This window comes from Bombus impatiens, unplaced genomic scaffold (genome assembly GCF_000188095.3).
Source record: "Bombus impatiens unplaced genomic scaffold, BIMP_2.2 scf_2222, whole genome shotgun sequence".
Taxonomy (NCBI): domain Eukaryota; kingdom Metazoa; phylum Arthropoda; class Insecta; order Hymenoptera; family Apidae; genus Bombus; species Bombus impatiens.
In genome coordinates this window covers 187,568-213,030 of record NT_178641.1, presented here as the reverse complement: position 1 = coordinate 213,030, position 25,463 = coordinate 187,568, and the positions used below count along the sequence as shown (strand labels likewise).

The 25,463-nt window shown below is 42.5% G+C and overlaps 1 protein-coding gene across 2 annotated transcripts in view; it reads right to left on the bottom strand.

The window, feature by feature from the left end:
- The window catches only part of LOC100742360 (integrin alpha-PS2), a 76,155-nt gene that overhangs the window by 39,282 nt on the left and 11,410 nt on the right, over positions 1–25,463 (bottom strand). For both annotated transcript variants that reach the window (XM_003494408.4, XM_012393090.3), the window contains exons 2-3: positions 15,478–15,599; positions 10,189–10,307 (exon numbers count right to left, since the gene is read on the bottom strand). In XM_003494408.4, the coding sequence (XP_003494456.1) occupies positions 10,189–10,307; positions 15,478–15,599 (241 nt within the window). The remainder of the gene's footprint in view (positions 1–10,188; positions 10,308–15,477; positions 15,600–25,463) is intronic.

The window sequence follows — 25,463 nt, the reverse complement described above, 5'->3', positions numbered from 1 at the left end:
GTTCTATTATTTCTCTCATTATCGTGAGCCACGTCCACTTCCTGCAGTAAGTTCGAGATTACTCTTTCGAAAGCGGGAAGCTGGCGATTTTTCTATCGATAAATAGGTTACAAACTTTCCTTTCTCTCTCTTTTAACGAATCGTTACCTTTAATTGAAATTTCTCTTAATTTTTTGTTCTCTCCATTCGATAACTATTCTTATCGTCGACCTACATCGTTCGAAGGATTCGCGTCGCATCATTGGAAATTAGATCATTGCCAACCGTTTTTCAGCGAAACTCGAGGATTCGCGCGTAAAGTACAATAAATGTGGAGGTCTTATTACGTCAAAGTTTACGAGGCGACCGATTCGTTGCAGGCCAACGACAGACCGGCCGGCCTACCGTAAACTCTTTTAGCGTTTGGCCTTTATTGTACGAAACGTGTAACGCACGTGTGCACGCTGGAAATTCCCGAGGCCGATAGTTGACAAATACCGCTACAGTGCCGGTGTCAGCGTATCTTCCACGCCTCTACAAACTAAAACAATGTGCCACTATTTTCTCGGCTGCAATATTATCTGCAATTCTTAATGCGTTTCCACTGTAAACCGGCTAAAAGGAACACGCTAATGCTAACTGTAAAGTTCATCGAGCTTGCAAATATACACTGTCTACCGAACGTTTGAAATCGCTACCTGTCTCGTAGAATCCACGACTTGAAAAAGAATCACGTTAATATTTTTCTTTTCTGCAGCATTAATTTTCAATCGATAATAAAATTAATATTTTATCGAAGAAACACGTTGATCGTCGTTCTAAGAAAAATAACCATATTACGATTATTTAAATATATAACATAGGAATAATAGTAATATTGTGTGCAAAGTGCGGTTTTGTTTACACGTCGCCGCTTTCTAACGTCTCTCGTTTTCTTCTTCCTTTTTGTTTCAGCTCTTTTCCTTTTCCTCTTTCCTTTCCTTTCGTTCTCCTTTTTTTTGATAGTCAATAAATTTTTTCAAAAAAAAGCTAACTGACTGGACGTATCGCCGACGAGAAAACGACCAGGCGGGCGGTAAGTTATTTTTGAGCCGTGAATGAGGTCATCTCGGGTCGGCTGCGCCCAGACCTAACCAACGAGGATAGATCGGTCGTATTTTCGAGTAGTCGATACAGGAATGGCTTCCGTAGAACAGACCATGTTTTTCGCCGAACCTGTACAACCTCATTTTTGCACGATGTTCGAGCATTGCATATGAGTACAGCGTGGACTAAATGTGTCGAAAACGAAGCGAAATGAAATTTTGAATCAGGGAGATGCACGTATCTTTGTCGAATGGAATTTGTCGAATGTTAATTAATCGTTTGCCAATCCGAAGAAAATATTGTATACTGATAACGCTAAATTACAATGCGTTATCGAAAAAGCTTGATCTATATAGAATTATGCACACGCATGTTACATCGCGACAAGAGACGTTTCGCAACTGTATTGCGTGTTTCATTTTCCGTGGTGTGACGTTAATAATTATCGGTGACGTTAATAATTATCGTTACTAATTTGAAGAATAACAGCCAGCGTCTCTATCTTTCGCACGTACGTCTCGTACAAAACACGCTTGACAAAATGTAATTGGCGATTGGTTCGGTAAATCTACAATCGTCCGATTACTTCGTTCTTTATGGAATAAAAGATGGTTTCGTCCATTTCAAGTCCATGTATTCATCAAATTTATCAAATGTCCAACTGGACAAATTGTAAAGTACAAATTAAATAATAAAAAAAATATATGTATATTCATGAAATTCTTTTCTCCGATAACTACATAATACATCGAAGTATTATTCTCCTTTTCAACAAATTTCCACCGCTAATAAATCGTCCAGATTATAGCCACGAAACTAACAGCGATAAAATAATTCTTTTCGCTTATACCTTATAATCGTTTTGCCGCGTACAAAGCCGAACGAAATGAACCTTGACCGACTACTTGTTAAAAAAAAAAACGATAATATTTTCCCCGTTTAGTAAGTAGACGAGACTGTGGGCTAAAAACGACACCCTCCCTTCGATATATTAATCCAACGAGCAGTCCCCTGGAAGGCGTAACGCGGCGATTTCATGGCAAATTACAGCTCCAAATGAGCCCACCGTACGCGTTGGATCTTAATCCGATTTGTCATACCGCAGGATAACGCACGATTTAACGCGTAATTCTCTCCGGTGCGCTTGGAGTCGAGCGAAGAAACGCGGCAGTATCGCGCGGATTACGGAGACTCGATGTTCTCGGTGAAAATGACGAAGAAATCTCTGCTCGATTTTAATACCGGAAGGCCCGGTCGGCTTATTTCCATTCATTAACGAATTAACAAAGATCATTATCTCCGCGAGTTCTTGGCACTTAAAGGAAAACCACCGTCTTCCCTCGTTCTTTGCTTCAAATAAAATAGCGATTATTTTTAGACTATTATTACAGTAGGCAACGAATGAAAATTACTCGTTAGCAGTCCGCTAGTTGAACAGTATAAATTCTAGAAAGTTAGCCTGATCACGCAAACCAGTCGAGTTATAAAATAAGTAAAACATCCCCGCACAAAAAGCCTCGAAAATAAGAACACAAAGAAGGTAAGAGGCAGCCGCACGAATGAAATATCCCCGCTAAATTTGTCCCTCCGTTGCACGGCCATATTTTTCACCTGAGTCCTCCTTGGAACCAGGAGCTCTGTCCCGTGACAGGATAACAGAGCGACGAGCCACGGACGGATATTTACGCGCGGTGGCTGCCGGAGGAAGCGGACAAGACAGCGGAGGTGCACGCACGGAAGACTTTGGTTCGCTTTGGTTTCGTCGTTGACTCACCTCGCGGCTGACAATGAGTCACTGCCTTATTTATACATCGCGCGGTACACGGTCAACGGGGCTGGCTAACTCAGAATTCGCGTCCCAACGCGGTAGAAAAGCGAAGATTCGTCGAACGAACGAACAAACAAGGCCGCGTGTGACTCTGCCTCGGAACAAGTTGGAAGATTCTGCGAATGCGTTTCGATGTCGCGAATACCGGCCGCGATATTTCAGATTCGCGAGAAGAAAGGTGTGAGTTATCGTACACCGTCTGGCAGCGGCGTGTTACGTTTGATGGCTGAGCAACGAGTTACATTATGGGCACGCTTGTAAGAGCCGCTGGCCAATATCCGGGACAAAGCGACGCTGCTTGTACCTACAGGAGCTCGTTTCACTTTCCTTTTGGTTCTTTTAACGGAGAAGCTGTTTTAATGGCGTGAAACGTGGACAAGGGGCATCTCTGTGGTCTGGGAGCTTGTATGGGTTGGATTCTTATTAGGTGGAGTCGTTAAGCTCGAGATTAAATTTGTTGGCCGACGCAGAGTACAGTAATTCGGTCTAATTAAACGTGTAAATGTTCGCAAAGAAGTCTCCATCGTGTCTTCTTTTTATCTTCCTTTTCTTCTTCGGAGGAGGAAAAAATCGGACACGAGATCGATGCGATCGTTCCACTCACGCGCTTTCGTCCAACGGCTACTAATTGTAATTAGAATCGGTCAGGAAGCTGATTCGCGAAAACGATCTTAAAGGTACCAAAAGCAGGTCCTTACGGCAAAAAACGATCGTTTAGCGGACGTAGCAATTTGTCCCGTCGGCAAAACATACGCCCGGAATGTGCATTGTCTCCGTTTCTTGCATTATTCTACTTCGGCTCTTCCTTCTGCGTGCAAACTTACGAAAAAGGATGGCTGCGTGTACGAATTGAAATGACGGTATCTGCGCTCCATTGAAACCTATCCATACGGATTTTCTAATCTACGTACCGATAATTTCTCTACGATATTGCTCTCTAGGAAACGCGAACTCGATATATCTTCGAGCAACGTATTTCTCAGAAAAAAAACTCCATATACATTTCTAACCAGGCACAGAAACGCTTGCAACAGTGCCTCCATCGAAGCGTTCGTCATAAATCGTCACCAACATCCACTTAATTCCGACGCAACCGCACAGCCATATGATTCCAAGCGAAACCGCAACGAAATTCCAACAAGAAAAGGAACAGACGATCGCAGCAATCGGCAAGCAACGCGTACCTACCACGAGACAAAACCGAAGGAAAAGAAGAAGAAGAAGAGGAACAACGTCCACACACCCTCTCGAAGATCCAGAGACAGAATGATCAACCGCTTCTCACAGTATCTCTCACGAGGCCATGGGAATTTCTCAAACATTGTCCCGTCCATTCCCTCTGACAATGGTATTTCCATTCTGCCAGCCGACAAACGTTCGATCTCCCTTGGTCCCATCGATCCCGACCACTGCTTCAGGGACCACAGTATCGTTCTAATCCCCAAAAAGGACGTTCTTCCCGAACGGTGTACCGTGTACGGGCAGAAGGTCAAAGGGGAAGGATACGCGAATTTTTCCTACGAGATTACGCGCTCGAGATGGATCGTCCAACGAGGAAAAATTGATAGATCGACGGATATCTATGCAGATTCGTGTATCTACGATGGTTATCGATCTGTGTTTTCGTTTCGATGTTACGTTCTTTTTAAGGAAGAGAAAGTAGGTAAGAACTTTGGCTAACTCGACTCCACCTCCGAGAGTTTGCGTGGGAAAGTGCGAACGGTGGTTGGTCGATATCTTGACAGAGTGGTAACTTTGGTAAAAAGATCAGACGAACGGTAACAACACCCGAAACTTACCAACTATCGTAAATCTAAAACTACCCAAAATGAGAAAACCTAATTTCTATCTTTCGAAACGGGTCACCACTAAATTCAACCACACGCTATTCCAGAGAAACTTCCATTAAACCGGCGAGGGAACACGAATTTCGGTACAAGATTCTGCTCTCAAGGTGGGTCGTCGGGGTCGGTGGTGGGTTTCGAGCGGACTGCGTCCTGTTCGTCTTTTAATCGATGCGTTTTTGCCAGCGGATTCTCCGCGAGGACTCGCGAGACGACGCGACGTGGCTTTATCGCGACGGCTTCGTCGTATTTTATTGTTGCCGATTGTTCCCTCGGTCCCTGGCGGGCCGTGTACGTGCACGGTTTTTGCCTTCTTCGGGCTTTCTTTCCTCCGCCTTCGGTTTTTTGCTCCGCTCTCATTGTCTCCGCCGCTTTCGTCTCGTTCGTTTTTCGAGAGTCGCAAGCTGCTGCCCCGCGAGGAAAGTAGGTGAAGCGTGCCGCTATTCCACTCGATTGACATAGAGAATTTCATATACAGGGTGTCATGGAAGAAGCGACACCTTTTTCCATTACCGTCATATATCGATCGTTAGTTAGCGGTCGTGTGGTGTGGATCGTACGATTCTATTATGAATCGTTTGACGCCTTTTTCTTTTCACGGTACTTAAAGAATGTGCAAACAAATCGACCACGATCGAGCAGTTGAAGAACAACGTTCGCGAGGAACCTCAAAGAATAAGACGAGAAACAGGTGAAAATATGATGAAAAATATTGTTGAAAGAGCATACACTGGTAAAGCGAGTAGAAGAGATTTATATCAATATTCGTCTTTCTTCGCTTCGAGAGATTTTCGACTAAAGCATCGTTCCTATGGAAACGGAATTCTAACGACGAGTAGTTTTTCTTTCTTCCTGGAATCCGAACTACGAATACCGTCCGTAGTGAGGTTTTGCCCGGTAACGTATTAATAAAGATCGGTTCTTTCGGTTGTTTTTCAGACTCGTTGTTGAGCTTGTTATTGCACTGGTAATTTATGTGTTTTAAATTGTGCGCGAGATTTCTTTGAGGAGGACGCGGGTGATTTCTGGGTCAGTTTTGATGGCGGGAATGAAATACGAGAGTTTTTCTTTTCTTACAGCCGTTGAAGTTAGATTCTGTGATTGCCTTTACGACGTAGACTCCTTCAATTCGAAGAACTTTTTACGTTTTACGCTCTAATGAAATAATTTGCACGAATTCTTACGAAGAGTAGTTATCTTGAGAACAAAATTCTATTTTTCTCTGATAGTTCGCTTCTTACGTACGCGAGTCGTTTATTTCATCGGCGTACAGCACGATCGAACGAAGATTTGTCTGGCCAAGGGGAAAAAAGACACGATCCTCTTATTTGGAGAAAGGAGAAAAGAGAGAAAGGTCAGAAGCGCGAAACATCTGGCAGCAATCAAGAAGCTGTATCTTTGAAATGTCGGCGGATCGTGAAAGAGATGAGAAGTACGAAGCAGAAGAAAAGAACGAAGAAGCATCTCTGAATTGGATAGTTACAAAAAACCAAGCAACGACGACAGTGAAACGGTAGATGAAAACGCGAGAGCAGTTTATTTATGAAAGAATACAAGAAGACCAACCCTGGCCTGCTACGTGAAATTTAATCGCATCTGATAAAAACTAAATTAAAATTCATCGATTCGTTAAAATTCTATCCTATTTTATTCTCTCCTATCACGGAAGATTACTATCACGAATTTCCAGATTGACGACAATAATTTTTCTCTCCGCGACGCAACGAATCGGACTCGACAAGTTTCAGGGGGCCAGTATAAAGTTACCACGCCAAGAATTTCGGGAACGGTATTTATATAGAGATACAAGTTTTTGTTAATTAATAGTGTGACTGAGTAGAAGCTCCGGTCTGTCTCCTTTTACGACCGGAGCTGGATACGTGAGGTTCATGTGTAATCCTGCCGAATGCTTCGACACGTCGACTATGGCGCTAAAACGATATGGTCGGACAAAGAATTATTCGCGTCACGTACCGGTGACGTCTACCTGCGAGTTTGATGTGTGCCGAAAGACAAGGATCAACCCTACGGCTGTCGTCGGGCTCGTTAATTAACCGAAAATTGTACGATTTAAGCTCCCATCGATTCCTCTTTCGGTATTCTCCTTTAATTTCTTTATTAATTGCTTAAATTCTAAAATTACAAGTTTCTTTCGTAGCTGGAGCTTGAAAAATACGCGTATTATCCTCCTTGTTTGGCGATCTTTCCATTTCATCACAACTCGTCGATATTCGTTCGAGATCAATTTGCGACAAAACATTTCCACGATGCTTGTCTAGTCTAAATTTATTATTTACATTAGTCAAACTTCTGTGTCAATTTTCAGAGTCTTGGTTTCAAGTTTCACGATGTTAATGAAATTAACGCGGACGCGACAGGTTTCCGTCTTCATTTTGCTATAATTTCCAATTGATCGGCTAATTTCGCTAGCCGGTGTACCTCGTTGATTTTCCTTTGCTCGACGGTACTTGGACAAAAACATCGATGCAACACGTCGCTAGGACAACACCCCCTATAAAATCATCGATAACGATCTCCTCGAATTACCAATCCAGAGCTAGAATTACCTGGCAATACACGCAACATCGAAACTCATTTCATTTCAATATCCCGCAAGTTGTACGCGAACGATGATTGATAATGATCGCCTGGCGAGCACCGAACGAAACGAAAAACGTCGAACGCCTGTCGACCGGACAGATTGCGGTACTTCTTACAGAATATCGCGAACAAATCGGCTCGATATGCGTCGTTGAAAGCATCGACGAGTACATACACGCGTGGATAACGGATGAAAAGTATCGCGGAGGGGAAGCTGAAAGTGGAAGCCGTTTCATCCATGGCCTGTCGATCGTCGGGCCGTGCCACTGACGATCTCTGCAGGATGCCAGGTTTTCTCGATGGAAGTAATTCACTCTGATTCATCGAGTCGCCAGCAAGAACATCGACCAGCTCGTATTAACGCTGCAGCGTGAATACACGCTTCTGTTTGACAGGCATAACCGTTCGATAATATCGCTGATCGTACGAGATGGGAATTACGTAATTCGCCTTACAGCGTGTACAAACGATCTGCTCTTTGAGAATAATGGATTCGATCGATACAGCGGATGTATCGCGTCTAGAGGAATTAACGATCCAAGTAGTATGTATGGAAAATAAGAAGAGAGTGTGACAACAGGTGTCCACGTTTTAAATGTCCAAGTTAAAAATGTCCAAGTAACTAGGAAGAACGTTATCGTACAATAACGTCCAAAGTTAGCTACCTGCAAAATTTCGATCTATCCGACTTTGTCTTCGATCGACTAGCGACCGATGAGCGGCTGCAGAAACATGGCAAATTTTCTACGAACGCGCATAGACGAGCGAGCACAGAGAACGAACGAAAAAGTTGGTTAGACCGGCGGGAATAATATGGGTTATTTTTAATTCGCGTATGACGAGCGTTCGGGTGGAGAAAGCGACGAAAAAGAAAAAGCATAGTGGCATTTACGGTGGAACGTGCACTCGCATTCTGCAGTAAGTAGATAATTCCCGCATAATGCCGGAGGCCAGGGGGGATGAGAATGTCGCGGCGACGTTTCGCTATGCGAAAATTACGCGAGCATGGGAACGATAATCGTTGCTAATACGTCTCTCACGTAGGAGAGCAGCTCCTTATTTATGGGAGCCCGGGTTCTTCGCGACTTGACACCGCCGATTTCTCTACGAGGAATCCGAATTCGAGGAACGGACTGCGAGCTGCATTTAGTCATCTCGGATACGGTATCGTGCCGTTTCAACGATTGTGTCGTCAGGTAAAAGTGTGTCACGGAGTATCGTGTTAAAAGAAAAAAGACAACGACGTAAAGTGGTCAGTTTTTATGCAAATACTTTTTCTAGTCTGTATTTTACTACCTTTCGTTACACCGTGTTATTCCGCGTGATATCTACATGGAAGTGGAACACTATAAACCTGTTAAGGGGAGCGGTAAAGGTATACGTGTACGCTCTTTTTAATCACTGTAAAATGACAGACAAAACGAAGTTCAAAGTTGGTACTCGCGAGTATAAAGTCATTTCGAAGGATAACCAACCCAGCCAAAAGAAAATAGGTAGATCGGTTGCGAATAAAGCGGCCCTGAAGCGCCCTTTCACACGGCGCGGCGATACACGTATCGCGATAGATGCACGACGAATACATCGTTCATTATGGAAGCGTTCACACGATGATTCTGTAATGAACGACGCATAATCGATATCCATCGTACGCGTATCATATACGTGTATCGCCGTGTGAAAGACGACCAAAGGCTTAAAAGCACCCGCTACAGCCAAGTAAGGCGCCGAATAAAATAAGCAGCGTTCTGGATCCAATTACGTATAAACCGCTAAACAAACTCGGCAAATCCACCGGCCGAAAAATCCCAGTCCTGCGGCTTCCTCCTTTTTCCCTTTCTTCAATCATCCCGACCGGCACACCGCAGCCGTGCGTGATGTGCATCCGCACATGCGTACAGGATAGACCCGGCCAAGTGCAACGCACGTAAAGATAAGGGCGGCAGTACATCATAGGGACCGCGTCCCGAAGGGAAAGAAGGAACCGTCCGGCCGTCTTGCGAAGTCAGAGATCTTCGCGCTTAGATTCATATCCGAACAACAATTCCATCGCACGTCTGATTGCAACGCGCATCTATGCGAACGGAGCGCTCTAATAGAACGCGCGTGAAACGGTCGAGCGATGATGCACGCGGAGGATTGCTAGGTAGGATGAAAAAATTGCGATAGAGGAACGCAGAACGAGGCGAATGTTTTCTACGAATTATCGGATCGGTGGAAAAGTTGGTGGTCTTAAATCGTTTGGCTGCAAGTCACGTGTGTTGTAGCACGCGCAAACTTCACAGCGGATAAAAAGAGCGATGCTCGGTTGTACATACAACAACAGGTGCGACTTTGGCGAACAAATAATTTAGTTAGGTCCGTTGAAATCGGGCACGAACTTTAACACTGACCCAATATTTTCTGCTTGTATCGCTTCTTTTACACTCGCGTTACCTAGCAAAGTAACTATATATGGTGCGATATAATGGCAAAGCGTTTAGACACAGCAACGGAAACATAGAACGAAACCAGGATTCGTTTGTTTTCGATTCCTGAAATAGAAGGTACGGTGTTCTAAGAACGTGCACGCCTGTAATTTCTCACAAGGCCCCCTCGCCTATTCGTAACTACCGCTTTTATACCTTTGTAAACTTCTTTCCAACATAAAAAGGAGAACTTTGAAAGCATCTTATATAGCGATATGTATTTACTAGTCAAATAACCTAAGGATTTTAATAACCAGATTTCGAACGCTCGTAGGTTTACGAAGAATTCAAACGTATCTATACATGTTATATCTACGTAGGCTTCTTTAGTCGAGTCGAAAAACATTAACAAGATAGATGATAAAAATTTGATAGATTTACTCACCAGTATGGGTCCTCCATCTTTTAACGATGCCGAAACCGTCGCACCGAACCATTGAAGCGTTTTATTGTCGATTTGACTCAAACCACCCGGTACGTTTGGATTTCTGATATGGTTATTCCCTGCAACCGGAAACCATTTCTCATTAGTCGTTGCCGGCTATTGCTCCTCGCCATTGTTAACGATTACTTCATCCTGTAATGACTAACGAGTCGATAAAAGTATTAAATACTGATTTTAATAATATTTAGCGCAGCCTATACTCGTTAAGAAATTTCACGTAAGAATTAATTCTCGATTCACGCTTCTCCATCTTCGACGAGAAATATTTCGTATCAACATTCCCATTCTCGAACGAATAAATGAACTTAGCTTCGATGCTGTGGCTACCGTGGCGCTGATAACAAATCAGCTATACGAAGAAAAAGCGGCGGACGCACGTTGGAAAGGGAAAAAGCGGGGAAACAAATCGCCGTTTGAATATCACAGCGCATACTCGCGATCGATTATCGAGAGGAATGCGCGTTTCTTCTTGGACCAGGCTAACTATTTCGAAGAATAACGAATGCCGTCAACGCGAAGGATCGGTCACTTAATATCGGAACTAGATTCTTGTAAATCTAAAGGAGAAGCTTCCTAAGAACGAATCAACGCCCAGATATCCCGTAGCTAGCAGTCACTTAGCTCCAGGTAACCTAATATGTCGCCGCGGGTACTTGCTGCAACGGAATGAAACGAAACAGAAACGACCAGTTTTAGCGCCGTTTGCATTTACTACAAGATTAATTCACCAACGAGTACAACCGCGGCAATATTTATCACGATAATCGCGACTCTGCCTATTTGTTACAATTTAAATTCCGCACTTTCACGTTACCGCAAGATGAAATCAATTATTTCTTCGCCAGTTATTTATCTATCTCTTGTTAATTGGAATATTCGCCGGCGATTTGAAACGTTTCACACGGTAGGGTTATCGATTTAACAATTTTTACAGCTTTTAAAAGAACAAGTACATCTCGAGAAGCTCGTTTCACCATAAAGTAAAACTACATTCTCTATGTACGATTAACGACTGTTCGATTAAAATTAAATATCAGTTTCCTGTACGCTCGATTAAACGTCGTTTTGCCAAGCGAATGGGATATAAAATATTCAGAGTTTTGGCAATGTAAATACGAGTAACGCTGCGCAAGATTGGACAGTTTCCCGACTCGCGTACCGAAGAGAAGTTAAACGACGTCCAAGAAACGAAAGTTTTCGATGCATCATACGGATATTCTTCGAAAAAACAAGGCACGGACAGGTGTCACTGCAGAGAATTCTCAGCGAGTACACCTTGGATTTTTCTTTGTCGATTTTACGAATGGAATGAACCCGTTAGCCGTATCGGTGAGTCGTAACCCTTAAACGGAAGTTGTCCTTCGCTTCCTATCCCTTAACTCGCGATCGTTGCCGAAGGCGTATGGTTACGTCGACACTGGCGAACCAAGACAGATCTCTCAAGTACAATTCAATCGCAATGTTATTCGCAATTAATCGCAAAATTACAAACACGTCGAACGATGTTCGATAAATATTCCGAGAAACAGGTCAATGCCAGTTACGATTCGAACGTCCATCCATTACGATAAAGCTATTTTTATTAACGAAAGATCGTTGAATCTTTATTCGCGACTTTTTAACGCGTTCGATCGACTCGTTTAAATCCTGCATCTGTCAAACACGGTCGTTCGTCTAATTAAAACAAACGATCGACCGAACACAGTCCTTAATAGAGGCAATTATGAATTATCGACGGCGGAGGAACGAACGACGTCGCGATTATCGCGGCCCAATTATTTCGCCGCGCTCATTAAGGGTACGTCAATTAAGCACGCGTTCGCGAGCCGAGGGACGGGAGCAACGCGACCTTCCTTGAAGATCTTCAGATGGTATCCGGCAAGAAACGCCGAACCTACGTCCGCGCACGCCCGTAGGTAGAACGACCTTACGGTTTTCTGTATTAGGCAGAGTCGGCTTCTTGCGTGGATGATGGTTCCCGGTATCCCGAGGCGGCTCGCCACGCCACTCCGCAGGGTGTACACCTCGAGGAGTTCCTCCGCGACGAGATGTTCGCTCCAGCACCCGAAGAAGTGACTGACCTCCGGACAGACCCGCGCGAGATACGACTTGCTTCCTCGTACGCACGCGGAATAGCAGATACTCCAACGATTCGAATACTATTGGTTACCAGAGATCCAGAGATCGAAAGATCCGATCGAATCGAATAGACACGACCTTGCAGGCATCGATACCATCCAGCGCAGTGATACGCGATTGGATTCGAAGTTGGAGGAGATCGAGTGGAACGAAAGGTAAGAACAGCGGAATTAAATGGGGGGGTGGTTTTTGATGCGACGAGTTCGACGATTGGCGCGTTGACAGTGATTTTGATAATAAATCAAGCGCAATGTCTTATGCGATTCTTTCACTCAGATTGCGGATAGTTTTTTCAGTATTTTTTTTTTTTTTTTTCATTTTCGCTTGATAAATTTTCAGGCAGAAACGAGTCCGCACGAGCGGTTATTTTTCTCACGGGCATTTTAAAATAGTGATGAGTGAGCGTATGGCCGGATTTACATGTCGTTCGAGGCGAGCAAACGTTACATTTCGAAAATAGCCACGGTTAGTATCTCGCAACGAAGAAAACAATATTATTGGCCAAAGACTAAAAGCCGGTATGATATTCGTTTATTTTTCACAGTATTCCATGAAATCCAGCATGAAAGAAAAATGAATTTTCAGGAACTATAAAATAAAGTTTAAAATAAACGTTTGAACGTAAATTGTGGTTCTCTCGTTAACGTTAATAAGAAAAACAAAAGTTCCAATATTTTTTCGGAGATTCGATAAAACGAAATAAAAGACTCGTGGAAAACCACTCGATCTCGATAAAACTAGACTATTTTTACAGCTTCCGAAAAATAAAGAACGGAAACGCTCGATATAAATAAAAGAGGTCTCTTGCTAATGCAACGAGTAATCTCAGAGAATCTATTACCAAGGCGTCGAACAAACGACAGACAATATTCCAGCAATCTTCTCTCGCAGAAATACCCATATAATCGCATCGTAACGAAAAATCGATAAAAATAAATCCGAAAGAAAATGCAACGCGCCTGAATCGCTATTTTATCTCGATCTTGTTCGTACGCGATCGATTCAACCGAACCTCGTCGAGATAAGAGAGAATCGGCACCGGTGATTTCCTGCCGATTGCTTTCGAACAGTCAATTACTTTCGCGCCGGCAAATTACGGGTCCGGAATCGTGCACGATTCACGAGATACGATCGTTACGAGGTGTGTAAGCACGTCTAATTCGCGGCAGCATGATATTCCGCTAATTTGCATCGCGGGCATTAACGTCGACTCTCGCTCCGACATTCTCCGCTGAAACGGAAGATCGTATCGCGGGAGAACGCGCGCGCGCTTCGTCATTATTAATTCGAATGGCTGGCTGAGGCTGAGAGATGGAAATTTATGCACGCTCGTGGCTTCCTTCGGTTTTCACTCTTTTTATTTTTACGTTGCAACTTGTTCGACTCGGAATTGAGTCATTACGACGCTCTTCTCCTTTTTTTTCTTCCGTTATGAAATCCTTTTTTCGATCGTAGAGATAACGACGACGACGACGACGACGACGACGACGATGATGGACGATCGCTTCCTTGATTAAGGGACAAGATACGACTCTGGTGTGAAAATATTTAATGAAACGGTCCGCTCTTCTAGTTCGAGATTTTCTTTCTTTGCCAGATGAGACACGGCGATAAGATTAAGATGCATTCGGTAAATTTGAGTTTCGATAGGCAGAGTGTAGCTACGTGCGGTATGTAGATATTTGCGCAGACATGGTTCTTGTAGTTGGTCCGCTGATTTGCGAGAGAAAGACGATACCAGGCGAAGGGATAGAATTCACTTGGATTTCCTTTCGTCTCTGCACGACCAATTTTTCGTGTTAGATGTACTTTCTAACGGATGTTCGCTTATATTGTACAACGAAATCCGATTCTTTAGTACCTTGCGTTATTACGAAAGTCTCGCAACAAAAATTCCGAACAAATCGAAAGATCGTGGAATCACCTGTCGTTTCCTCGGCAATAAGATTTGTCGTTCGACTGACAAAATCCTCTCTGTACAACGGTTTAGTCGCGGTGCGATTTCGTCGGCTCGTAGTTGCTTTGAGAAAAAGGATCGAGGAAACGTTCGAAATCGATACGGTTAGAAGCGATAAACAGTCGAAGCGGTGGAAGGGTCAACGACAGGGTGGGTGGAAAGTCGCCGAGAATAGAACGCTGCTCTACAACCAGTCAGCCGGTTACTTGCCGGTTGCCGAGATTACGAAGCTCCTCGAGGGCTTTGTAAGCGGGTGGAAAGCCAGAATGTGGGTCAGCGACTGTGAACAGCTAGTGGAACACGAGATACGAGCCCTCGTTAGCAACAATGTTCCCGTTGAGGTTACCTTTCAGTGCCTCACGGCGGGTACGAGAGTGCAAGTGGAAGAAAGAACCGGAAAACAGATATCGGATTGAGCTACGAAACAAACTACGAGAGTTAATCCGACCATGCTTCCGGCACGCGATAAACCATCCTACGATAGACGATTGCATTTTTCCAAGATCCTTTTGAAATTCAACCGTTCGAACATTCTTCTCCGGACTATGCTAATCTGAAAATTGGTTAATCGACCGTGCTTCCAGCTAAGATGCTACCCTGCGATAAGCGATGGTACGTGCGATAGTCTTTTCGAGATCCGTACAAAGTTCTTTGCTTAGGTATCTCTCTTTGATCCTTCGCAAACCGCAAGTATACTTTACAGGGTCATTTTCCTTAAATACCGCTATAAATCAAATCTCGTTAGGAGTGTGATAGCATGGTAATATTTGGTAATTAGAACGTACTAGGTACCACGACAGCGCCAAATTTCGAAATGAACGGAGTAGTTTGAATAGCTCGAATAATTTATTTAATTGAGCGGTTTCGCGATAAAAAATACAACGTGTTATTAATATCACATTTGCATGAGAATCGACATGGAAGAACGCAACGCGTTATCACCAAGTCAAACATTAAATTGCTCATGCTGCGCAAAATAATGCCAGTATGATAAGATTTCTAATCACGTACGACACTTTGTAAACCCATAAACCTAAATGTATCGTCGTTTTTACGGTTATACGAAATAGCGGATATATTTTTCAAAAAAGAAAACAAGTCAAAGTAAAAGATAATAAATTAATTCTTCTTACCTTTGCTGTCGAAATGGATCAGCGTGCATCGGTCATCGGCAGCGATGTCGCATTTATAAACGGCGCCGCCTCTGTGAACGCCAACTTGAGGAGTTTCGGCCTCCGGTGCACCCACGATCGCCCTGCGAAAAAGGAAACGTATCGAATCAGTCGTGAAATCCTTAAACTCGGACTCGTGGGAATGAAAATCGTACGTTGTTAATAAAACGCAGCCGAAACGAAGGCGTTGCGTCATTAGTGCGATGGTTAATGTTAGCTGGTCATCGTTCGATATTCATTATCGTCGAGGAAAGACGATGATGCGAACGTATTTCCGAGATCGAGGTCAGTGGTCACGAGCTATTTTGAACAGTGGCGCAAGAAGTCAGTAACTGATCCGACCAACAGACGAGTTATTAAACCAGGTAACACACTTGCCACCGCAATTTTTATCGGTTTCGCGGAACACATTGTTGCTGAGTGCTAATTCTATCGTAGAATGTCGAAGTGAACATGTAGGTAAAATGTTTATCGAAATCAATTAGCTCTTTATCGAGTCAGAGTTGATGAAATAGTAATTGTCGAACGACGATTAAATCGTAATTTGTTATTTTCTTCAATCTTCTATAGTGGCGTATCGATATTTTATCGATAGCGTTTGGAACCGATACGTATGAAATATTTCTGACAATAAATATTCATTGGAATATAACGTCAAAAGTTAACGTTAACGAATGATCGCGCTATTCTCCTCTTGAGTAGGTAACCGTTTGGTTCTAAAATTAACGAGGACAATTATCGTCTATAGATGTTCAATTATTTTAACGATCATCATCTTGTGCTCTAAACTACCCATTGTATTTGTTGGCTTAGAATTTAACGACTACTCCACTTTTCTAATGAATGGCTCTCCGGTTCTAGATCATCATTGAAATTATCGGAGCAAAAAATTAAAATACGATAAACGTAAATCATCGTGAAATATTTGACAAGCTTTTAATATTTCGAGAACTTCTGTCTTACGAATTTGTAATTCGTAAATCGAAGAGCATCGTAATCATTTCACTGTCTCGTTAACAGTAGCACGATAATCTCGAGAAATCATACAATGATGGTTATCATCGTTCCTTGTACTCGAGGAATTTACCGTTTAAACATTGCACGAAATATCTTCTCCTATTAACTCGTTCGACATTTTTCATTCACGATATCGGAAATTTTTTTTTAAAAATTGATGAAATACGGCAATGTGAATAATTCCTGATTTCTATTTAATCACACGTAGTGCTTTATTAAATATTTCTTCTCTTCTAATAAGTATATTTTTAATTTAAACATTCCACGTTACCTTCTTAAAAACATTATCAAAAACACGTAATTTCCGGCGCTTCGTGGCAGAGTACAATCATCGCGCGTTATCATCGAATCTTTACGTCTGGACGTAGGCGTGTGCACACAATATGAAGATTGCTAGCCGAGGTAATAGATCGTATAATTACCCTGAAAGGGTGTGTCGGTCTTGGGGTTGTACTTAAAATTACCATGACCTATAATACCACGTGATTAATATCACCTGCATACAGATGAATTTTACAACGTCAAACACTTATCTTCTTCGAAAACTTATCTTCTATAAATAATCGATATCGTTGAGATACACGTAAGAGAAGCAAATTGCTGAGTGAACAAACAACGCGATTTCTAAAGCAGCCTTGCTCTTACATCCTGGCTTGCCTTGAACTTTTCCGAATAAAAATTTCTTTACTCTGCGCGTAATTGTGTAACAATTAAATTTTATCGCGATAAAGATTATTATAGGAAGAAATAAAATTAACAAAAGGCAGGATATCAGATAATTTTCGCGTGTTTAGTTTCTCGTTCGATAAAATTTAACGATAATCTGTGAAGTCGAAAATACGAAGCAGCAATTAAATAGAAGTTACGTATTTGATATTAAATTTGAAGAGAATCGTCTCAACTCACCAAGCATAAAGCACTTCTGATAAAGAAAAATGACTTTCGAATATGTAGTCTTATTGCCGCAGGCTGATAAATGATGCGTAGCGTTTTATCGTCGAACAATGGATGAAACTGACGGAGAAATCGTTCGTTTCGTTGAATTTCACTTTAGGATAAAGACTCGGTTCTTTACTATGAGCAAAAGCAATATCGTAAATTTCTCTCTCGCCACGTTAATAATTATCTTTGTGTAAAAATAACGCGATCTAGAAAGCTTCCTCGAATAAATCATTATCTTGCATGCGAACAATGAAACAGAATCCTTTCGAGTCCACAAAAGCGCAAAGTATTTTATCGTTAAACACCGACCTAGAAACATTTGTTCCGTTTCTATGGATGAAAAGAAGCTGCGTTCGAACTTCCGAAGAGGCGCTTTTAAAAGGAACTGAGACTCTTTTGTCGGGAAGATCATCGTCGTCTCCGTTCGAGGCGTAAAAATGCCACCGTTTACAGGGCAACCTTGGCATACTCCAGCTCCTAGGCTGCAGTCAGAGTGTAGGTAAAACTCGCATACGCGTGCAGAGGCGCGTTAACAACGGCTGGAGCGACGATTATGCGAGTTATGCAAGTGATTCGCAAGTCCACGCAACTCGCCGCCGGAATTGCCATGTGTCGTTTTGATAAGAACAAACGGTGACCAGCAATGAACAGGGACGAATCAATTAACGCGTTGAATCCTCTGACGAAGATTTCCAGCTTTCACGGTTCCTCTTATCAATCGTTCTACTTCCCAGCAAACGAAATTATTTTACGATGTAATCGTGAAATTTGATGCGTTTGATCCGCTGCGATGAACAAATGGAAAATCATTTTCATCGCGGAGGGTTGTTGCATCCGAGTTGTTATCCGACGAAATTCGATCCATTTACGACCTCGATGTCCAATGGATTCGCGGACACGCCGCGTTAATAGCAACCGTGGGTCGAACCTGACGAGGACTTAAGCTCGCCCACTCTATTTTTTTCTGCAATCGTGAGGAACTGCAGTCACCAATATGTGACGCATGCACCAGAACAGGAATGCAGGGGCGAACCGGTCGCACAGGATACCGCGAATACAAACGTTTAGAAATCCTTCTTTTCTCTCGCTATCGTCAACCTTTTCGCCTTTTTTCTCTGCAAAGATAATTTAATAATTTACCTTTATCCGTGTAGCTTCTAGCGATTCTAGCAATGACTCGATCACAACCGCGCAACTTCTCGCGCAAAGTTTTCAAATTCACAGCTAGAATTGCTCGTCAGAAAATCTATCGATCACCAAGAAATTGTATAATTCCCTCTCGTCCGTATTAACGGCTATTATTCAGCTTACTTTTCTGTTCGTCGGCCTATCCGAAGGTTTTTATTTTTAGCAAATACGAGTTCATTTGTCGATCGATACCCTACGTGATTGCCGAGTGTGCGTAACATATACAGGTTCCTCGGTATATTACGTTCAATTACTTAATAATACCTGATTAAGAAAATTATTTTCTTCTTTTTAGCATATTTGTCGATAAAAACCACTTTTCCTGATTTTTGAAGTTTGTATGTTTTATTTTTATTACCATAGTGTCTCGCTTGGCTTGCTCGCTTCTCTTAATTTAATATTCGCTTGCCTCTGCAATATTTATTTCCCCTTTGCCCGTTAAATGCTAGTACCGTTATCAGTCGTCACGAACAGGATTCGACGATAGAACATTCAGGTGTGTCAATCTCGCGGATAGTCGTGACAGTAGGCGGTAAAGATGGTTCGTAGCAAGCGACAGGTTAAGCGAGGACAAGCAACCTGACATCGAGGGAAAGTTGAAACGCGTTGATTTATACAATGTCGATCCAGTTTGGAGAACAATTTAGATTCTTTTTTATTCGATCCCCGCTGGATCCAGTCTTTATACGGCTGACGATAAAAATGACAGGTTACAAACCTCGGATCGCTATTTCAGATCGTTCGGTACAGGTTTCACGTCTGGATACAGCTTCTTGTTTCCTAAAGATTTTATACAGGGTGCGGCCGAAAGTATCGCATAAGTGGACAACGGTATAATTGACAAGTTACAAGTTGCGAGTTATAGACTTCTGTTGCACGAACACCTTGTACGATCTTAGTTCGGCAATCGGTATAATTTGCCATACGTCCATGTACATAGATGGACGCGCGGATACAGACAGCTGCGCTCCATGTTTCAAACTCGATGATTTTCAACGATTTTTACGGTACAGTTCCAAGGAAGATTGCAAACCCATTTCTCAAATTTCTGGTGATTGAAAAACACGTGCGGATGCGTGTGCAATATGTTCGATCGTCTCGGATTTATTGGATGCTGAGGCCTCACTACGTGCTAATGAAAGCCTGCAGCTGCGCCGACAAACGCGCAGGTGCAGTGATTTAGCATCTTCTAAATTAGCTCGAAAAACGATTCGCCAGTGCACTTGGCTCGTGAATTTTGATGGAAACTCGTGGTCTGAAGAAGTATCCCTGCTTTTAAGTAGAATTTTGTTGTTCGAAATACGCTTTAATCTTCAGTTTTATTTTCCTGTATATCTGTAACGATCGGAAAACTCCTATGAGATTCCGTGTAGAAAATATATCGTGGAGACATCGTCGTAGCAACGTTACCTTGTCTACGAGAAAAGAATAGAGAGAACAGTACGAAGATCCAAACGCACAGACGACGCTAAAATAACACAGTAGCTGCTGACATACCGATCCTAACGAGCGTGAAGCTGCAAACGACTCAATAACATCATATCGCCACAGAGCACTTAATTCGATCGGAATTTCAATTACGACCAGCAAAAAGGAACGGGGGCACACGGCGGTCTTTTCTCCGTGAAGTCGACTGGTTGAATAAATCAACAGTGAACGCGTACCCTATGAAAACACTCGATGCCTGCTGGCAATCAACATCTATGACTACATCAACGAATCGATAAATAAATCGATCAAGAGATCGAGGCAACGATCTGGCAAGAAACTTCTAACAAATTACGAGAAAGCTAGTCCCCGGTGTCGATCTTGTTTAAAAGCCAGTGTAATCGTGCTTTCCGATTATTTATTCCAGTCGTATCTATCCCTAATTCGTGACGAAATTCCTCGTAGAACGGCTACAAGTAGATTATGTAAGAAACTTCAAAAGCATCGATGTAGAAATCTGGAAATTTGGAAATTTGCGAATGGAGTGGATTTAGCGTAAAATGCGAATTCAATTGGTGGAGGCACGTAGTTCCATTTTCACCACATATACTGCGAACTTTTCAGCCAATTCGACGTTTATATCCGACAGTTTCCTAATCTCTGAAATCGCGAAAGTAACTGAAGTCTGTCTAAGCGAGATTTCGCAAGAACACGGTTCCGTATTTCTCTCATGATCCTCCCGCTTTCCCCGGCGATGTTTCTCACGCATCTCGCGGCGCGTATAAATTTGTCGCCGATTCGCCGCGTTTTCAGCGATCAAAGCCGGAGATTGCGCGGGACAGACGGGTCTCGTTGCCGCGAATGGAGCCGTCCGATTTTGCCAAATACGGCGATTACAAATGCGCGTCTGTCGCGTCGCGATATAAGTCAATACGACGGCCTCGCGTGCCGCGACGCCAAAGGGACGCCGATGTTCGCCCGGCTCTCTAATTCATGCACGGCCGCGATTTTTCCGTGCGATACGCGCCGCTATTTTTACGCCACCGTCGTTGTCCGTTGGCGCAAAAGGCCACAACCTGTCCCGGCGATACCTCTTCGTCCAGCAACGATGGATTTATTTATTAGCCCATTGAAGCGTTCGTGCACGCTCATTGCGCCCATGCGCGAAAAAAAGACCTCCCTTGTGTATAAAATACGCTTGCTGCTGATTTATGGGGCTGAGACGGATGGTCTTATTCGTGATTTAGGGACGACAACGAGGTGAATGCGATTGGTAGCTCTCTAAGATGCTTAATTCGAATTTTATGGTCTTTAATTTAAGGGAATGTCGAGTTTCGATCGTCATAGACAGCACACGGTCGGTATGCCGAGGTTGAAGAAGATCTAGTCTCAAAGAGCAAAACATCCGAACGATGACAATTCGAATAACAAAGATTCTACTGCATTTCAACGCTATGCGTGGGTGTCGCGTGAAACAATGGAAGTTTTACAGCCTCCGCATAGACTCAAGGTTGCAGAACAAGCACGATAGATAATCGATACTTGTTTCGTTTAATCGCACGTCCGCCAAAGTTCGATCCGACGATAGCGATATCTCTGGATTAAAATAAATTGAGTGGTACAAGAAATCTGTAGGAGAAAGATCTAAATTTTGACAATGGGTAGAATAATTATGTCTTTTTCCAACGGAAAAACTTCGTTCGATCTAGCCTTCAGCTACTGCAATGTCGAATATCTTCATCCGAATATACGTTAAATGGTAGAGAAAGGAACATTTAATTCACCGACTTCCTTCCGTCACAACTGTCATAATCAAACAGAAATCCGTGTATGCGCATAAAGAATGACGATTGTAATGCAACCTTAGTATTTCAAGCCGGAAATCACGTAACACTTTAAGTCCCTACAAAGGGAAGTGCCTTCTATACGCCCATGAAAAGCATCCGACACGTCACGTAAAATCTGATATCCTCTCTTATGATGAATTTCATTCACAATCAGTTAGGCTTGTCATTTTTTCAAAAGAATAATTGAAAGGTAATTTCCTTTATCTCGGTTTCTTTCAATATTTTTCGGACTGGATGATCCTTCTTTAAAAATTAACTACCAACGAATAATTTATTACATAGAAATTTCAACGTATATCTCCGACAACAATTCTTATCGTTATTTTAGGAAACGTGATAGAAAGTTTTAGATATACGTAGATCAAGCAGAAATTATAGATCATCCGCTAAAAGTTGTTCGCGAAGAACCGTCTATCGTACTAAGCGAGTGTAGTGTAGCGTAGTGACCGCGGTATTTATCGCTGAAGAGATAGAAGACAGCTGGAAGTGAGAACATACCCGATTTTTGGAATGAATGCTCGATTAAGGTGTAGAGTTCAGCGAACTCGAGATGTTCCCGTGGAACGTACATATGGTAATGAGCATGTGCGTGCTAGGAAATTTAAAACCAGGTAGAAGACGCCTTCCGCACGATATGTACATGCAACTCGGCTGCATTATCGCTGAACAGAACGAAATTCCGTTAAAACAGCTGCATCGAATTGTTGCGAAATTTCTTCCTCAGGCTAGTACGAATATCTCGTCGAGATTCTAATGAACTCGAATAAAACGGTCGTGCAATGAAACACGACACGCTCAACGATGGAATTAATTATAATGTCATTCGCGCTACGTATTGGATATTTATAACACTGACAATTCCACGAATTGATCTTATTAATTGAGATCTCGTAAATCGTCAGTACGAATCGATATTTTCGATGGATTAAAAGGCAAACAATAATCTATAGAAACTTGTACAATCATATAAAAATTATTACCTGATATAAAATATATGCTTGTGATAATTGGAAAAAAATATTCCTATTGGAAAGTTCATGATCGATACTTTCTCCGAATAACGCAGTGAAGAGAATCGCAAAGTACGAGGGGGTTGAACACCCCCATGGCCTACTTTTCCAAACATGCCAACTCAACGAGAGATTTCGCAAGTCTTCTCGCTCGATTTCAAACGGACATGGATCGTTCTAAAGTTCCATTGTGCAACCGGAATTTAGGGACACGCAACGCGCGCGTCTTGACGCGCGATCAATCGATGACGCAAGTGGAACGAAGGCGTATCGACGTCGAGGCTCTCTGCTACTTTATAAGGAGCACCACCTCACCGACGCTCGCGACTTTCACTGTGAGCGAAGCTTCGATCATCCGAAGCGAAATCGCACGTACACGAACGTGCCAGGTCAGTCGATGTACGAGCGTTGATTTATGAAACAGCCGACGCGAAGGGTGGCTCTTTCTGTTCGCCACAGAGGGTGAATCCTCGCGAGGAAAAAGAATTTCATTCTGTTTCAAAATTCGTTTGGAACGTTATTCTGTGAGTAACATGTGACGTCGCCTCTTGGGACCGACAGCGAAGCTTCAATTATTTTATTTGCATCAAACTACGAATGAAGTTTCTGAAAAATGCTAAGAATTTTAAAGTTACATTGGTTGATTATTTATTGCGTAATTTACGCTACTAAAAGTGCGATTTAACGCAACACCTAAAAGTCGACAGAGAATAAATTTCGGCAGGTGACTAATTACATATTCACCTGTTAATCGCGCATACATAATACGCACAGTTATCAGAACGCATCGCCACGCGCGGATTGTATTCTAATTAAGCGCCGACAAAGAGAAAATTTCCGGGTACGTGGTAATTCCTCGACAGGAAATATCAACGCCAAATTGGAATTTTAATGTTCTTTTAGACATACGACAAGAAAAACAATTTCATACGTGACAGTCGAAAGCCTGCAACCCCAAACTTCTTTGTGTCCAATTCTCGATAAAACTTTTTCAAGTAAAATTGTGCCAACGCGACTACACATTTATCGCAAAAGATTGCTTGGAAACTTTCTAATCGCCGTATAATCTGAGAAATCTTCGCGATTCGATTAAAATTTAATTACCATACAATTTTCATAAATAATTACCATACGTTTATTCCGAAGTAAATATCAAACCATACCGATCCCGCGACCAATGATCATGAATTCTTACGAAATTAGCCGCGTATCGAATTTCACGAAGGAAAAAAATATGGCTTTCCTTTCTAGGATAGCAAAGTCTTCGACTCTATCTCGGTCACGAGCAATTATAGATCCAATTGAACATTCCTCGAGCGTAATTTACATCTGGCGGTAGTATAAGCATGCGAGGCGGAACGTATGACTGTCTTTGAATGAATTCAAGGCCATTCAGCGGCTTCGATTCGCGATCGAGATTAACCGTGTGTCGTTCTTGCGTGAATTTACAATTCACTCGTATCATCCGTACAAATAAAAACGCAATCACTCGCACTCGTCTTGTAAAATTCCCTTCAGTCGGGTAGTTTCGAGTACAGCTTAAGATTTATCGCGAGCAAAAATTAAGCCTTCAACGTCGTTGAACGTTAACATCCTTCAATGGCGAATTAAGTGAGTATTTAATTCCGAGAAAGTTACATAAAAGAGCCGGATGAAATAATTTGTTTCGTCTTGGAAATCTTTGAATTTCACGACCTTCGATCGCGTTTTTTACTGTAAGTGCACGTCGTACGATATTGATGAATTTACGATCAAAAGTTTCATAACGAGCGTTGAAAAAATCCAAGAGAAGCGAACAGGAATTTAGCGACTTTCGTTTCCATCAATCTGTACGTGTTCAAGCGACTCTTCCAGATAAGCCGACACGAATGACCAAGACTGGTCAAAAGACGTGCACGTGGACACCAGACTTGGCAAAACTCGTGAAATCTCGACGTTCGCATTGGTCACGTTCGAGACCTTGCGAATTCGTACGTTCCTCTGTTATTGTTCTTATCAGACAACTGTTTACTCGATTACATCAGCCTCGTTGCTAATAAAAGATATCTGCATGGTAAACGCTCGCAGTTCCTCCGAACCAGACTTTAAACAAGCCACTTCGTCTGGGAACAGAAAAGATTTTTGTTACTCGAGCTTTAAAAATTGTTTATCGTTTCGTGGAAAATCTGCCTGATCTGTGCCATTCTCTAAACAATATTTTCCTCTTTTGTTTTTTTAGTACCTTTAGTACTGCAGTCTTTTCTAATTCTGGTAGAACGAAAATATGTTATTTTAATTGTATTTTATTTTATTTGTTATTCGAATATTTTCATTTTATCGTCACGATAATTCGCTAAAATAAAAGAGAGCGAAAATAGAAGAGAACGGAATGACGGCGAGACGGAAGGAATGCGATAAATTGTACAATTGTAGCGTTGCATTGTCGCGCAATAAATAAGTAGCTGCAATGCACATGATCGAGAACAGAGAGTCGCATACGCAGCTCGTACGCAACGAGATCAATCACGAAGGGAAC